Below are 16,576 nucleotides of genomic sequence, written 5' to 3' on the forward strand. Positions count from 1 at the left end.
CTTTCATTATTTATGATCAATAAATAATTGCCATTCGATGTCCGATCTGATAGAAATCATTTGTAGAAAATATCGATTGGTTAACCTAATTGAAAAATTATCATATTTCATGACAATATCAGGATTTTATATAAAAAATTTTTAGTATTAAGTTTTTATGATTATAGATTGTATGTCATAAGTGCATCTAGTAAATTTCAAGTCGTTCTCAAAGGGTAAGAGGCATTTTTATATCAAATTAGTCTGAAACGAAAGAGACATTAGGCACCTACTCACACTTATCCTATTCTTCTACTCTTTAAAACTTGGAGGCTGAGCCTTTTTAGAAGTTAGATGAAGTAATTTACTAAATGACGTGTAAAAAATTTTTGAAAGAATTGCAATTGATCGGAATCGCGAAGAAAATTATAGTTACAGAGATTTCTTTTTGCAACCTTTTTATCTGAGCCTGTAATCAAAATTAAAAAAATACGGTTTCCAGATTTATGTCAGTTACAGCTATACTACATGCTGAAAATTTCACCGATATCGCTTGTTGCGTAAACAAGCGATATACATTCGAAGAGGTAAGAATCTTTGGATTTATTACAGTTGTAAGGTATAGGCCCAATGTCGTGAAAAACTGCAATTCTCATCATTTTTAACCGTTTGTAGCTAATAGCAGCGTTAATCGATTTCGATGGAATTTTCAGTATGTAATACAGGGTGATTGGTAATTGGTGGTACAAGCGGAAAGGGGGTGATTCTACGCGAAAAAAGAAGTCGAAAATATAGAATACAAATTTTTCGTTTGAATCTTTGTCTTCGAGAAAATCCACTTTGAATTTTCGCTCGGTATGCGTGCACTTTATCGCGTCTCGTTATAACGGATCTCACTGTAGATCGTTGTCTCGATGGAAAAATTAAAAAAAAAAATTTTTTTATTCTATATTTTCGACTTCTTTTTTGCGTAGGATCACCCCCTTTCCGCTTGTACTACCAGTTACAAACCACTCTGTATAACTGACAAATCTACAAAATGTATTTCTTAAATTTTCATTACTTAGAAATTAGACTGCAGCGGCACGCTAATAAATTCAAATCTTATTGTTGTTTTGCCTCGGAGCATCAATATCGTAGGACACACACATATTGTATTAATAATCAAACTCCGAGCAAAACAATGTCGCCGTTACTTTCAACAGTCAAACGCAGTCGAGATCAAACTTTCCGACTGTCCCCCGACCAGTATAAATAAACGAGCGAATTGACGAGGAGAGAGTTTAGCAATCGAAGAGTAAGCATATCAACGCATCAAAGTGTATACGAAGTTTCTCGACACACGCGCGTATTTATTCCGATTAATTATATACCAGGATTTGTGCTTTGTATCAAGGCATTACAAATAAAGTGCTCACGACACTTAGAGTATAATATTGATATTTGAGCTACCTCATCCTCTACAAGTCTAATTAGGAAACTTATTCATCCAACTTGTCCAAAAACTCGAATCGTTCAAACTAATTTTAAAAAAGTTACTTTTTTTTTGTTTTAAAGGGCACATGAATATAAGTACGAGAAACTGTACATCTATGTGTAGTATACATAAAATACTTTGTACATGTTTGACTATAACTTCCGTTGCTGATTTCTAACGTCTTTTTTTCAACGTGTTTCGGATAGACGATATTACGGACTACGCGACTATTAGCAGCACTTACCCTACGTAGCTATGTATCTAGATATAGTCCTGCACAAATATGACGATGTAGAAAAGTATTACAAATCGTAGACAACTTTTTGTTACCTTTCATTATCATTAATTCATTATCGCGCACAATTTGTTTTGGAATTTTATGTCTTCATATTCTGCCATTTGACCATTTCATACATGTAGTAAGTAGGTAGGTATATTTGTTTTTATTGTTGCGAAATACTAGTAAATGAATTATGATCGAAGTGTTGATTATTACATTCTAATTTCCCGGAATAACATTCCTTTAATTCTTTTACCGACGCAAGAAAATTGCTTTGAAGAGATAAAAATCGAAATACAATTTGTTTACTAGTAATATTTATGTATTTATAAGGCACTTTGTATTTTATTATTTTGAAGCAGGAATACGAAACATACTCTACACGAATTAATCGACTTGGCAAATGTATGATACTATAAATATTTATTCTTTATTCGAAGGCACACTGCAAATTACTGTGTTACAAATATATTATAATTATTTTTCATACACAGTATTATTAACTATCAATTTATCGTAGAATTTTCGTCTAATAGATATATGTATGTATTCAGTCAAGTAATAAGCACAAATCATATTTTCGTATTAACAAATATTTCAACGGTGATAGTTATCGTTGTGAATAAATAAATATTATTTTTTAAATTAACTTAAAATAAATGAAATACATTTTATATACACAATTTTTCTGCCCTTTCGGAAATTTATCGTCCATCGGCACCACGTACGTAGGTACAATAAACTTAAATAGAGTAATACTGGGCAAAATAATAGTTTCTTATTCGTTTGAAATATCTCTCACTGTCAGTTAATATTCAAAATGAAAATATTTATAACATCTTTTAAAACATTCAAGTATCTACCAGATGCATAAGTATGTATAATCGTTTGAATCACGTATCGAACCTTTAGAAACTGAAGCCGCTTACTTAAATTTGTTTCATATTCGTGAAAAAGATTGTAAACGTATCTATAAATTTGTAGGATAACGAGTAGTTAAGAAAGTTAAATATAAATGTCAGAGTTTGTGTACAAAAGGCTTTAACCGGCCAATCTTTTAAAGAGTATCAAGAAGAGAATCTAAGAGATCCAACTGATTCTCATCCCAACCCGCAGTAGCGATTAACAAACCAGTGAGATCATCTTCGCTTAAACTAACTTGGGTAGAATCGGGAATTTCTGAGAGACAGTCTGGAATTGGAGGAGATACGCTACTGGGCGGTGTCTCGTATAACGTTGACGGACAGTTGATCGATGGGGCGCCATTGCTTTGAATATTGTTCGTTACCATCGTCTTTGCAGCTGTTAGCTTCTTTGATCCACGAATTCGTTGAGACATTGTTGCGCGTCGCTTCGATTTTCTACCTTCTTCCATTCTTTCCAAATCTAACTTCCAGAAACCACCTTTGCCTGGTTCATCCTTTGAACGTGGTAACTTGACAAAACACTTGTTCAATGATAGATTGTGTCGAATTGAGTTCTGTTTAAAATAAAGGAAACCGCTGTTAGATGATATCTATTTAATTGCAAGAGATTATGTTCACAAATGCATATTTTCAACATTGGAATTTATCTTATTTTTAACTGTACCTGCCAAGCTGGATCAGCATATTTATAAAATAAGAAGTTTTCTCGAATCCATGCATATATATTTGAAAGGGACACTTTGTTATTATTTGCACGCATCGCCAAGCAAATGATCGTCGCATACGAAAATGGCGGTTTTGCGTCAGGGTCAGTTCGATACTTCTCGGCATTTGCAGCCAGATCTGAACAAATAAAATTATTTCACGTTGTTGATGCTTTGCAGGCATAATATTTCTAGGTGCCGATTTTCTTCGCTTCTCGAATATTTTTATGTTTATATATGTAGATTTATTTACGTAAATCAAGTATGCGCATGTAAATACCTATACTCAACATTATACCGAATAGTAGCGAGTAGGTAGTTACTTACATGTACAAGAAAGTATTTGCTAGATTTGATAAACGAACGGTATTTAAAAAAAAGAAAGCGAATAAATAGATATTAATTAAAAAATTATTTATTTTCCTATCTGTGTATTTATGTATGTAGCTATTATTTCTTTAGCCGTAGACGTATATTTTATTAGCCATATTAAGTTGTTACGATACTCCTAAAAAGAATCATCTACAAACCTAAATTCAACGAGTCAAAATTTGTGGTAACAACAAATTTCTACTTTTTATAATAATACAGTTTATGACAATACAGATACCACGAATAACAATGCAATGAAATCAATTTCACTTACCTAATTCGGCTTTAATTAGGGGTGAAAGTTTCTTTCTTGGCTGTCGCGTTACAGGAGGTGGAGATGGAGAACAGGGTGGTGTTGGCAAACTAGAAGCACTTGTAATGTCAAGCGATTGTAGCCATGAAAGACTTGTCAATTCTGCCTCAACGCCGTAATCGTCATCATGCATATTTTCTTTCATAATTGATACACCACGATTCGTTGGTTTCTTAGTATCGATCGATTCTGCCTTCATTTTCACCATTTTTCATCGCATATGTATCGAAGGCGTGCTCAGAGCCTGGATGAAAGTATCCATATCTATACATAACTTATTAAACATATTAAACAAATTATTATTTCAGTGTCTAGGTTTTTCATTTACCCTATTGTTATTATTTAAAAATTTACGGACATTGGCGATATAAAGTGAGAATTACATTTCTATACAATTTTATATTACGCTTAAGGTATACGTAACCATTACAATTGGAATAACAATTAAGTTGGATTGAATGTTATTAAAAAGATCCATATCTACAATAATTTGTTTAAAATAAATTTATGAGAATAAGATACTTTACTTATAGCTGATTATACTAATAATCCAATGATGTTATAACAGAATCTAGAAGACACAGACGTCGACATGTACCTACTTATTAGTAAAAGAACAAAACGAGAGTCTAAAAGACCTTTTTTTCAAGATTGATTCTATCGATAACAAAGGATATATCCATTTCATTTATGCATCGAAATTCGCTGATATCCGATATTAGGTAGGACTGATATTGCAATATCCAGCAAAAACAATTAGACGGTAAATCAATACGAGAGTTTCACGAAGTGCGGTGTTCAAGCAAAATTCTTATTTAAAAATTACAACACACCTCTAAACGTTCCCCAAGGTAATACATCGAACGCAAATTAAGATCCTTCACAGTAAAACAAACATTTATGCGAACTTACAAAAAAACTTGAGAACATGAATCCGATTACGATTTATTACATCATATACGTACATTCTCACCAATGTATAGAACAAAACATGTAAACCGCATGATCGTTCGAATGAAACTAGTACCAAGGGGTAACGAAAGCCCTGATAATCCCCCACTTTGAATCTACTTGCTTGCCGTGCTGTAAACCATTGGCCGTGGTTGGTGTGCGTGACAGGTGTTGGCTCCCTTTTGCAGGTGGACCATATGTACTTACACGCTGTTCAAACCTGCGTGCAAACGCAAACCTTTCCCTTCTTTTAATTTCTTGGACAGTAAACGGGGGAACTCGACCTCGCATTTTTGCTTCTATCCTTTCCGCTTTATTTTATACAAACTTTGCCAACGAAATAAAAGGTGAAAGTAATTTTCTTAGAAGAAAGGGTTCTTTCGGTCTACACAGTTCCTAAATACTAAACTAAATAAGGCATATGTATATGTCTTAAATAGGAATTTGCATCATGTATACGTTCTTCTGCAAAGTTGAAATAGCTAACCAACCTAATAGGGAAAATAGTTGATAGTTAAGTACTACCTATATGGCAATAAAATCAAAACGTAAAAAGGTTCAGGATTATCATGGAGACTGTAATTCATCGCAGTGATATTGTTTTTTTAAATAATATCTCATCTCTACGTAGTCATATACCTTAATTGATTTTAAGAAAATCATTTCAGAAAAAAAGGAAACTTATTAACTTTAGAAACTTCTCATGTTATAACGTATAAACAATTTACTGTTTTATATAACACTTATATTTGGAATTTTTAAGCGGATACTTATACTTACATGTGATTAAATACATGTAGGTACGTATAATTTTTTATGCAGATATAGTTTAGTAGCTTTATCTTTTTAATAAAGTCTGATTATAATTTTCCGCTTATGTTAAAAAGCTGAAAATACTATTTGAAAAAGTTACGTACTTACATATCTTAGAGAAGAGACTGATTTTTATTGTAATTTCTTCAGCAGAACTTTCTTGGAATACGTTTTATAACGTCGATAGCGGTGAGTAATAAAGGATACTTTATATCAGATCGTTAAATAATAAATATGTATACAATATTTCACACACTATGTAAGTATGTAATTGTAACTACATACATAGGTACCTGTTCCTTATTTACGTTACTACATTACCTTTCTTAAAGTTGTTTGCATTTTTAAAGACTTTATAACCGTAATCCGCAATCCTAATTTGATGCAAAGTGTTAGAGCTTTGAAGTTTATTACAACAGATACCAAAATCTTCAACTATTCGATCGCTATTACAAATATTGATTTAAAAAATATATGTAACGATATCATACGAGGAAAAAGTCAACATAAATAAACGTATTTATGTGATATTTTATTTGAAAAATTATTATACAGGCTTATTATTATATGAGGCGACTCCTTATGAAAAAGTAAGAAGAAAAAAGAATCAAATTTTTTCACACGACGTTTCGTTTTCGAGAAAATTGTATTTGAAAATTTATCAAGTATACCTGAACATGACTAATTACCGAAATAGGTACGAGTAAACAATAAGCAGGGAATTATTCTACATACAAAAATAAGTCAAAAATGTCCGTTCGAGGCTTCATTTGCAAGAAAATAAAGTCTGAACGTATTTAACTAAGAATTCACGTATGATAAATATTCAAATTCATTTTTCTCGGAAACAAAGCGTCTTGTAGACCAATTTCGTTCCGCATTTTCAATTTGTTTTTACACGTAGAATAATGTCCTGTCGATTATTTATTCCTGCTCAGTCCGGAATTAACCATGTTCAAGTATATTTTAAATTATAAATTTTCAAAATCGATTTTCTCGAAAACGAAGCGTCGTATGAAAAAATTTGATTCTTGCTCCTTCTTACCTTTTCATAAGAAATTATTTCATGCCTGCTTCTAAATGTTATTCGGTCGTACTCCATATAGTTATCACGATTGTATTGCAAATACCTCTAACACGAATCGTCATCGCAAGTAGAACTTATAATTTACGTAGCTTCATATCTGTCATTCTATTCCAAAAAGTTGAATACGTATTCGAATGCATCAATCAAATAGATATACCCAGGTGTAATTTTTGTATAAAAAAAATTGTTTTAGTGAGGTTAGGTAAATGTAAAATACAAATGAATGACGCAAAGTTTGTTTGTAATATCTTTAAAAGAAATATTAATTGGAAATACACTACAATTCCCTATGTAGATGATGTATTCTGGCAGATATAAAACAATGTAAATAGGTATGTATGTATTATTTATGTTAAGAGAAAAAAATAGATTGATTTGAAGGTTACAGTCTGTACTAGAAATAATGATGATCGAAGTGTGCATATATGGGTAGTAATGTCCAGAAAGTATGTAAATGAAAATCAGATGGTCATATGCTTCATTGTCAGTAGGGGTGGTCGCATAGCTTGAACGTTCTGGTACAGGTACTTTCATTGATCGAATCAGAAAGGCAGTGACCGTCACTTGCGATATCCCAACGTGAAAGAGAGGGGAGAGAACCGTAGCTATTCGACGACGTTAAGAATGGCGTGTTAAATTTCAGAAGCCTGCTTATTATTGGTTGATGTCCGTTAGGATCGTTAGGACAAAATTTTCCTGACAAATTTACACGAGATCCGAACTCAATTTTACCCTACACGCAGGTTCATGGTGTGGGCGTTATCCAATGGTTGACCAACCCTCTCTATTCGTGGAATCACGAAATAGTCTTAAATATTGTCAAATAAATTATATGTATATTCGTTCGATTCTGGTTCAGATATTACTTTATATTTAAGCACATCACACATTTTTATCTATTGTAATTTCTAACTAAACTTGTAATTTTCGCCGATACATGTATATTAATAACAAAGGCACATAATTTGAATTATTTCGATAACTTTCTAATAAATGAATGCATTTAAAGAAGGCCACGTGCTACGCTATTTGTCAACGTACTTTTTGTTTCTTCTTCTATCACTTGTGTTTTTCGAAATGTTTGTACGATGAAGTGGTATTAAACGACTTTTACAAAGATTCTATCATCTAACTTCTTCTATCACTTGTGTTTTTCGAAATATTTGTACGATGAAGTGGTATTAAACGACTTTTGAAAAGATTCTATCACCTGACTTATCAAAATTAATTCACAACGAGCACGTATCAAACTGTTTCTTTCCTGAGCTGGGGTTGCTTGTCAAGATCCTATCAAGCGATCGCCCACCTTACATCTCTAAATTTAACTCTTTTACATTTCTCCTTGCGGTTCCATGATTTTTATGAAATTTAATCTACTACTTCTAAGGATGTGCATCGATAAATCTAATGATCAACGTTCATAAAACAATACAGCCGTGTATTTTTAACAATATTTGATATTAAATATTCGATTAAAAAATATACCGTCGTTCAAAGCTTTTCAATTTTTGAACTTTTAAGATTTTAATGATATCCATACGTAAGTCTATAAAAATCATAGTGTAATATCAAAGTGTAATAAAAAATAAAAGATATTGACAGAACGATAAATATTTTATTTGTGTCTGCTGTTATTCTATGAGTTTCCCAAACAATTTTAACTATCCACAATTTTCGCAATAAGAGGAAACTTGATTTTCACTTAAGAGAATTGAAGGTAACCCTGAGATTTCGAAAAATACGAACGATAAGAAAAAGTGAAATCATGCATCGTCTTTGAGTCAAACATTCATCCGAATCAATTTTGCTTAAGGTTATTATTATTGTCACTTACGTAGTGATCTACCAAATTGTACCTACATTATATATAGTTCCAGTTACGTTGCTCACTCTGTATAACTAAAATATTTCATAACACGATTTCATTCTAAGCAAATTTGGATCTAGAGAATCTACTTCTATTATTATATTATAAATTGCACAGAAATATCGGCAAAAAATTGTTCTATAGCTAAGATATGCAGTTTTGTAGCCAATACATGTCTAATGGAATTGATAAACTTCCTTGTGAAAAAATATTCTACATATCTATTACATTGAATAGATAACCATTATAATCTACTCTAATATAGAAAATATGATCGTGTACCTCTGGTAGATATATAAATCCAATTTTGTATTTCCAATTAAAAAAATTAGAAAAAGATAGATTCGATACGTTTCAGCAAAATTCCATGCTGTCTACGCAGTCCAAATGGAAGTATCTACATACACGATCAATAATCTCCTGGGAACATCCGTTCCCTTGCTGGCCTATCCAGCTGGCCACCCCTGCAATAATGGTAGCACCAGCAGCACCAACAGTACCAGCACCAACAGTAGTAGCACCTGCTATCCTCCCCGTACCGCGTCAGGTTGTGACTCATGACCACTTTACGTTTTACCACCATCTATCATTACCAATTGTTGCTAAAATACTTTCATAATTCCTTCCTCTTGTAATTTTATTTCACTGCTTACAAACAATCGCGTGATTACAAATTTTTCATTATTATTTTACTTCCTTTTTAAATATTCCTCAGTTAAATATTACTTATTATATAATATGTTATAAAGCTAAATTTCGTTTTCAGTTTTCTATTAAAACTTCAAGAATTTCTAACTCTCGTTTTAATAAATTTCTTTAGATTATAAATACGCACCTAATTAGGCGTTTAATTGCAAGAATATAGAATATGAAATTTATGATAACGAAACTTTTTAAAAAAATTATTGCTGCGATTAGTACAATGCTGTTATCGGAAATATTTTCTCAGAGAAATGTTAAAATCTTTTCTTTTCTACGTAGCTACTTACATACCTGTATTAAAATAAATTAAATGAAGTAGAACAATATTAAAAGTTTCAAGAGGGTGCATATGTAAGTACTAATATCGAGAACCTATATTATAAACAACTTATTTCTTAGTTAGAAAGGAGTAATTCCTTGAAAAGCGTTGATCGACTAGAGATCGATAGATTGTAACATATCCCCTTAGGAAATGTTTATAGGTCACCACATGAAAGATGATGTGGACGTATTTCAATGGTTAACTTAAAAGACCAGATACTACCTCGCAACATTACAAATATAGACGCGAATGGGAGTATAGATTTTAGGAGAATGATGGTGCTTTTATAAAATATTCAAAGAAATTGATTCCGACTACCACAGCAGCAATAGTAACGGCAGCTAGAATAATTGTTATATCAACGATATAGATTTAGCGAAGTTTTTAATTATAAAACGAATAACTATATTCCTTTCAAAATTCTTAAATATTCTTAAACAAAATATATATCGCAAAAGATATATAACTTGGAAATAGAGATTTTCTATCGTATACCTACTATAATTAATTTTAGATAACTTCCTATTTAAATAACAAATTTCTATTTCGAAACATTATAAACTACAATATATAAGGCATGATCAGGTATAATATTACTTTAGGTACCCCAAATAATATTCGGATTTATGTTTTATTTTCGCATTTTTCCGAGTGAAATATGTTTTTACCCGAAAATATTATGCAAATACAATGGTAATCATAAATTCTAATAAACTTAATACTTACCGATATAAATAATTATTCACGTTAATCCATGCAGAAAAGGTCTCGCTCATAATTAAAATTATCAATTGTCTATAGTTAATGGTATATTTAATTAATAAACGTTTGTTATAAGTACGCAATCGGTACAAAAGACTTAGGTAAAAATTTGTATTAAAAAATGTGTTACCTTTGAAGCTGCCATTATATACACTTACACTAGCACCCACTGGCATCGTACTATCGCCATCTTCTTATTACGGTAAACGGTACCAGTGTACCACCATACAAGTGCATTTAAATATATACTTTATACTTATATATATTATAGATACACACTCGTAAAGATTATTGATTGTAGTTAAAATTTACTGTTAAAGATATTATGCGTACCTATGTATATGTATATATGTATATACTAAATGCATAGTACGTATATTATAAATATATAAACATAATTCTATTACAATAATGTGAATAATTCAATTTAAAAGGAACAAAAGACCATTTTCTTGAAAAAAAAAATTATCTATTTGCGATTAATAATATCTTATAACTTCAACTAAAAAATTATAACATCAACTTCTGATGACACCATAGCATAACATTCTCGGTAGCTATTGTTGTCTAGCTATTTATATTTGTAGTTAAGTAACCTAAAAATTTTTATGAAGTTTATGCGCACAGAGAAACTCGTGTACAATTTGAATTATTTTATCTAAATTTGAATTTGTATCATAAATACAATGCGTATGTTTGTGAATGAGTAACTGAGTAAAACTATGTTGGTGTGCAGCGTTTTAGTCAAAAATTAAAAAATACAATTTTCTATAAAATTTAAAACAAAAAACAAAATAAAATGGAATTTCAAATTTTTGGAATACATATTTTCACGAAAGATTTTTTATTAAATTTATGAAGGTGAATCAATTTAAAAAATTAAATTCTTGTATACATTGTACGTATGTGTAACAAATGGATGTGTGGATAATATAGATTAAATACTTATTATATTTGTTTATTTATGTATATCTGTGTATTATGTGTTTTTTATTTACTCGTATGTACACATATTTAATTAATAGAAGAACTATGTTATAAAAATCAAGACATCTTTTGGTATATTTAAAAATTTAATAATGTAATTTTAAAAATAAGAAATCTATTTTTTCCAATATTATTCAACAGATTAAAAGCAAAAGACATAATTTTTTTACAACTTTACTTACATAATCCCTTTTCATAACATTAAATCAAAGAAAATAAAATTATTTTTCATACTTACTTAATACGTACATTCTAATGTATATTGATAGAAAAAAGGAATAAAAAAAGTTAAATATGGTTCATATTACAACATTATGTGTGAATAGAAGTCTTTCTTATTATCCCGTGATTAAAAGATACATCAAAACAATATACTAAACTCTTAACACTTTCTTTTTTACTTATTCCAACAAGAATAATTATGTATATTCTTTTGTCTTCTTCCTGTATTAATTTAAATGGATTGACTGAAGAGTTATTATATCATGAAGTTACAAAAAGTTAAAACATAACGTTTACTTTAACATATTATGTATAATATTATTACACATCATTGAAGTATTTAATTATTGAAAAAATTTAACTTCATCATCATTACAAGTCGTCATTTAAATAATTGCAATTGATAAAAAGATGTTTTTTTTTATAATTTTATAAGTGTGTTTCATTGAAATCATATCATAGTTTCAATGAGGAAGCTGATTTAGAATTTATCTTCTATACACTATTTAGTAAATGTCAACTTGTTATTAGAACACTTCTAATCACTATGTATATAAGAACTTCGTGACACAATAATATGATTCTACACAAAATGATTTATTATTGACAATGATCGACGTTGATTAATTTTACTACCTACACTAAATCGGAGTGCAAATAACCTACTCATTTACAATAATCAAATTTAAGATTTGAAAACTTATAGAAATTAAGGTACAAATATTATCTTATACTTCCGACTTAATGCCGATTAGTGGTAAAAGGTGTCAATCCCCTGAGAACCATGTTATCAAGAACACCACTTATATAAGCTGAAACATCAACAGTATCTTCTTCTGCTTTTCTGATGAAAGGATGTTCTAGTAATTTGTTGTATTTCGGCCGCTGTGTCTCTTCCTTAATTAAACTGAAATAGAACCACAGAAAAAGAAATTATTATTCAATAATGCAAAAACAAAATTTCTACAATGCCTAATAGTGCAAAAACAATGTACCATGTATTCACAAAATTCACAAAATCCATAGTAAAATGATTTCCATTTTCATTAGGAGATAAGCGTGGTGGATCACCCTGAACTACTTGATAAAGTTGTTCAAAAACTGAATTCCACTTTGGATATGGAAAATAACCAGTCGCAATTTCCATTAATGTAATACCTAATGACCACACATCACTTCTAACGTCGTAACCCTTTGCACGTTGAGGATCTATCCTCTCTGGCTAAAAAATTATAATAAATTCAAATACTTCTAATTATTTACAAATCTTGTTAAATACTTCTCATTTATTATTATACATACAGCCATATATGGTCTACATCCAGCATCTCGAGTTCGTGCAATAGAATCTACCAACTGTCCTGATATACCAAAATCGCATAGTTTGATATTACCATGTCGATCTAACAGAATATTACTAGGTTTTACATCTCTATGAATTATTCTTAGTTTTTCCTTGAGGTAATTCAACGCCTTTACTGTGGCAACAGTAATTTTTCCTAAAATACGTTCTGGTATTCTTTCCTTTAATACCTCATGAATAAACTTATAAAATATATCTAATGAGGTGTCCATGAGTTCCATACAAATCCAACAGTCACCCTAGTCAAGACATGATATTTATTGTTAGTTATGAAAAGTTAATGTTTAAAAACCTATCACAAACTTACCTCTTTGAATAGAGCTCCATAAAATTGCACAATGCATGGACATTCATTAGACTTCATTACAACCTCTAAATCCATTAATAATTGTTTTTGCTCCCTTTCATCCACTGTGGAACGAATTCTCTATAATTGAACATAACATCATGTACTCTGTAAGCTGTTTTTAATAATAAAGTTATTTTAATACTAAGATTAAATTATATATACCTTCACAGCCATAACAGTATCACTTATCCTATGGATCATTTTATTTACAGTACCAAACCCTCCTCGTCCTATTTCTCCCAAATCTTGAAGATCTTCACTTGTAAAATCATATACTACATTTGGTGATAGCTGTAATTTTCCAGTACTTTGCATTGATTGACACATTCGTAATTTATCCCTAAAATATAATTTATTAACATGCATTTTAACGACATTAAATACTTGTATATTTAATAAATATATTTAAATATACCTTGCTTTATCAGGCAGTTCTTGTGGAACTGCAGTACAAGGTCTCACTGGTAGTTTAGGCAAAGATAAAGGTAAATTTGGACGAGAAGATCTATGATGATTAAACAAAAAAAATAGCTATATTAAAGGAAATAATTAAAAACTGCAATTTATTAAATATTATCATATTATTTATTGCATAACTTACATTGGTAAACAAGCTGCACTTCCAGTTGAATTAGAAATAGAAGAGTTTGTTGAATTATTAAGTGATATATTACTTCCTTGTGTTTGAAAATTAAGTTTGAATTGTCTTCTTTTTTCTGTTATAAAATGAACATAGATGTCATTACATTACAATGAAATGTATATGTGTTCATATAAATATGAGTGCATACATAGTGCACATACACGTGTATGTGCGTTTGCAAGTGCGTTCAATATTATATTACAATATTACAATATATATAAATACAGGTATACATGCTTTACCTGACATTTCATTTTGAACATCATTAATAGATCCAAAATCCAAATGTTGAAAATTAAATGGTCTGCTAGAACCTAAATATTAATAATATCAAACATGAATAATTTAATATATATTTGTATGTGTATGTATACTCGTAACAAAATTGTTATTTTCCATGATGCAGTTAACGTTTAGGTTATGTAAATAAAATCTTTTGTATCCTTATCACTAACTTTCTAACATTACAACTTACTTTGATTCGTTGGAGTTGAAAAATTCCCCCGATTCTCCGTCATTATTTAATATTTTTAATAGCTGACTACCAAAAGAATAATTTCTTATTAAAGGCTCTCCTTTTAGGAGACCTTCCCGCAAGATTTTAACAATCTAGCATATATATTCCGCAGCGAGTGCACCATTTGTACAATTTCGTTCTTTTGCGAACAGTGTATACAAAATCCTACTTCTTCTTTTTCAGAAATACTTAATTTCAATTGCAATTCGACTTTCTCTCTATCACAGAAGTATACTTTGCCATAAGCTTATCACAATCACTTATTTGATCATCGAAACAACGGTGGCATACGTACCATACAATGTAATATGTGGGAGTAAGTGGAAAAGAAAAATGATGATAAGTTTATATCAGTCCATACCCTATCAGAACTTCAATAATTTGGTAAAAAATTCATGTATCGAATTGCTTCTACTTGTTCATTTATTTTCGTTTTATATACATGTTTTTGGAAGTCTGGAGACTCTATGAAGGAATTCATGAACTATTATAGTTCTATGCCTCAATCATTGTAGGCGCTAGTAGCAACTTTATCAAGAAAATTACTTCTTTCTAAGATGATATCTTATGGATTAAAAATATTTGCGAATTCTCTGATATTACCACATTTGTTTCGTTACCGTTTCTCTTAGTTCAAGACTGATATTAAAATGATAAAAACTAAAGTGATAAGTAGAATTTAAAGTTTCAATTTATTGCTGTATGTTACTACATTCGTTTTTAATTTTCCCTACAGCACGCTGTTATAATTAAATTCTTTTCTAAAATACCCAGTTTGTTATACAACACAACCCATCATCAATATATTGTTACGCTACTATCGTAGAATATCGTAAGCATTCAAATAATAAGTATATTTCTATCCAACTTTACAATAATTTATTGCAGATAAACGTAAAAATTTAATAACTTTTTTATATAGGTAAATTAGCAAAGTTCACGTATGATATTAAGAAAAAAGATGGCTGAACTTTACTTTAGGGGTACAAAAATCATTGGCTTCTTTATTTGCAATGTTATAGTTTTTAATATATACAATTCGAAGATGCAAGTTTTAAGATACTAAAATTCTAAGATAAGAAAGCAGAGAGGAAATTCTCTCTGGTAAAATTGAGCATTTTTAGGGTATTTTAATATTACTTAACGTCATATTAGCTGCTACTTATGATTTGTCCAATGAATGGAGTCTGTAGAGCCACTGACTGCACGCGGATGGCGATAATTTTGGCGGGATAAGTCAGTCAAATGTGTATAACTGTATGTATTTTGCATATGTTTAGTTTCTCGGCTTGGTATGACTTATCCTGGCTGGTTGCAGTCAAAACAGTCAAGCAAAACATGGAATTTGTATGTAGCTGAATTTGAGTTTAATTTGGGGTAATATTTATTTTCTGTTACGTTACATTAATACAAACTAATTTTTTGCGAATTTAACTACATCTACTGATGGTACATGTACACAAAAAATAGAATCAAATTGCCGGCCAACTAAGAACTGGATGTGGAGGAGGAGTTACTTCTATGACGATGAATTTGTCCATCACCTATGTGAAATTTTGTGACAACTCTGTCATAACATTGATTTGATGACATTGCTAGTTGAAACGACTCGAAAAGTCCACGGTCATATATACAGATCCGGGAACTCTGTTGGAGGAGATAAGACTTTTAATGTCGGGAATTGTGCTTTACAAATCGGCTAACATAGAAGACCGATCGAGAAGTTAGGATTTTGTATGTAACACCATCCTTCGATAAAAGTATTGAAAATAAAGAATATAGATTAAACCACTGAACTTACTCAATGACTGAACTACTTATAATCTTCCACTATTTATTTAAAGTACATAATATATAGTATTTCATTTGATACAAAATGATATTAAATATGTATAATTATTTTCAACAAAACAGGTTAACAAACTTACTTATAATTTTCA

The 16,576-nt window shown here is 30.3% G+C and overlaps 2 protein-coding genes and 1 long non-coding RNA gene across 12 annotated transcripts; 1 reads left to right on the forward strand and 2 right to left on the reverse strand.

Moving 5' to 3' along the window:
- Positions 1–2,123: 2,123 nt before the first annotated feature.
- Positions 2,124–10,933, reverse strand: LOC117239273 (forkhead box protein J1-A-like). 9 transcript variants are annotated; one of them, XM_033504734.1, is made up of 5 exons: positions 10,686–10,933; positions 10,520–10,588; positions 4,013–4,295; positions 3,327–3,505; positions 2,124–3,216 (listed from the first exon to the last, which is right to left on the reverse strand). In XM_033504734.1, exons 3-5 carry the CDS (start codon positions 4,257–4,259, stop codon positions 2,794–2,796), a joined length of 849 nt encoding a protein of 282 aa, XP_033360625.1. In that variant the 5' UTR covers positions 4,260–4,295; positions 10,520–10,588; positions 10,686–10,933; the 3' UTR covers positions 2,124–2,793. The 9 variants fall into 9 exon arrangements, with proteins under 9 accessions (XP_033360625.1, XP_033360624.1, XP_033360622.1 ...); XM_033504733.1 differs by having other exon boundaries at positions 4,013–4,325; XM_033504731.1 differs by having other exon boundaries at positions 10,520–10,933.
- Positions 10,934–11,854: 921 nt separating this feature from the next.
- LOC117239277 (dual specificity mitogen-activated protein kinase kinase 4) lies at positions 11,855–15,120 on the reverse strand. Of its 2 annotated transcripts, XM_033504746.1 has the most exons (10): positions 14,932–15,120; positions 14,595–14,854; positions 14,362–14,433; positions 14,078–14,192; positions 13,892–13,981; positions 13,639–13,816; positions 13,435–13,554; positions 13,067–13,366; positions 12,760–12,986; positions 11,855–12,671 (listed from the first exon to the last, which is right to left on the reverse strand). In XM_033504746.1, the coding sequence occupies exons 2-10, from the start codon at positions 14,635–14,637 to the stop codon at positions 12,506–12,508; spliced, it is 1,311 nt and encodes a 436-aa protein (XP_033360637.1). In that variant the 5' UTR covers positions 14,638–14,854; positions 14,932–15,120; the 3' UTR covers positions 11,855–12,505. The 2 variants fall into 2 exon arrangements, with proteins under 2 accessions (XP_033360637.1, XP_033360636.1); XM_033504745.1 differs by having other exon boundaries at positions 14,595–15,091.
- A 19-nt stretch (positions 15,121–15,139) lies between these two features.
- LOC117239282 lies at positions 15,140–16,497 on the forward strand. The gene is made up of 3 exons (XR_004494405.1): positions 15,140–15,468; positions 15,559–16,013; positions 16,107–16,497. It is a non-coding gene; the product is annotated as an uncharacterized LOC117239282 (long non-coding RNA).
- The last annotated feature ends 79 nt before the right edge of the window (positions 16,498–16,576 follow it).

The sequence above is a fragment of the Bombus vosnesenskii genome, unplaced genomic scaffold (assembly GCF_011952255.1).
Source record: "Bombus vosnesenskii isolate JDL3184/JDL3185 unplaced genomic scaffold, Bvos_JDL3184-5_v1.1 scf7180000013913, whole genome shotgun sequence".
Classification (NCBI taxonomy): Eukaryota; Metazoa; Arthropoda; class Insecta; order Hymenoptera; family Apidae; genus Bombus; species Bombus vosnesenskii.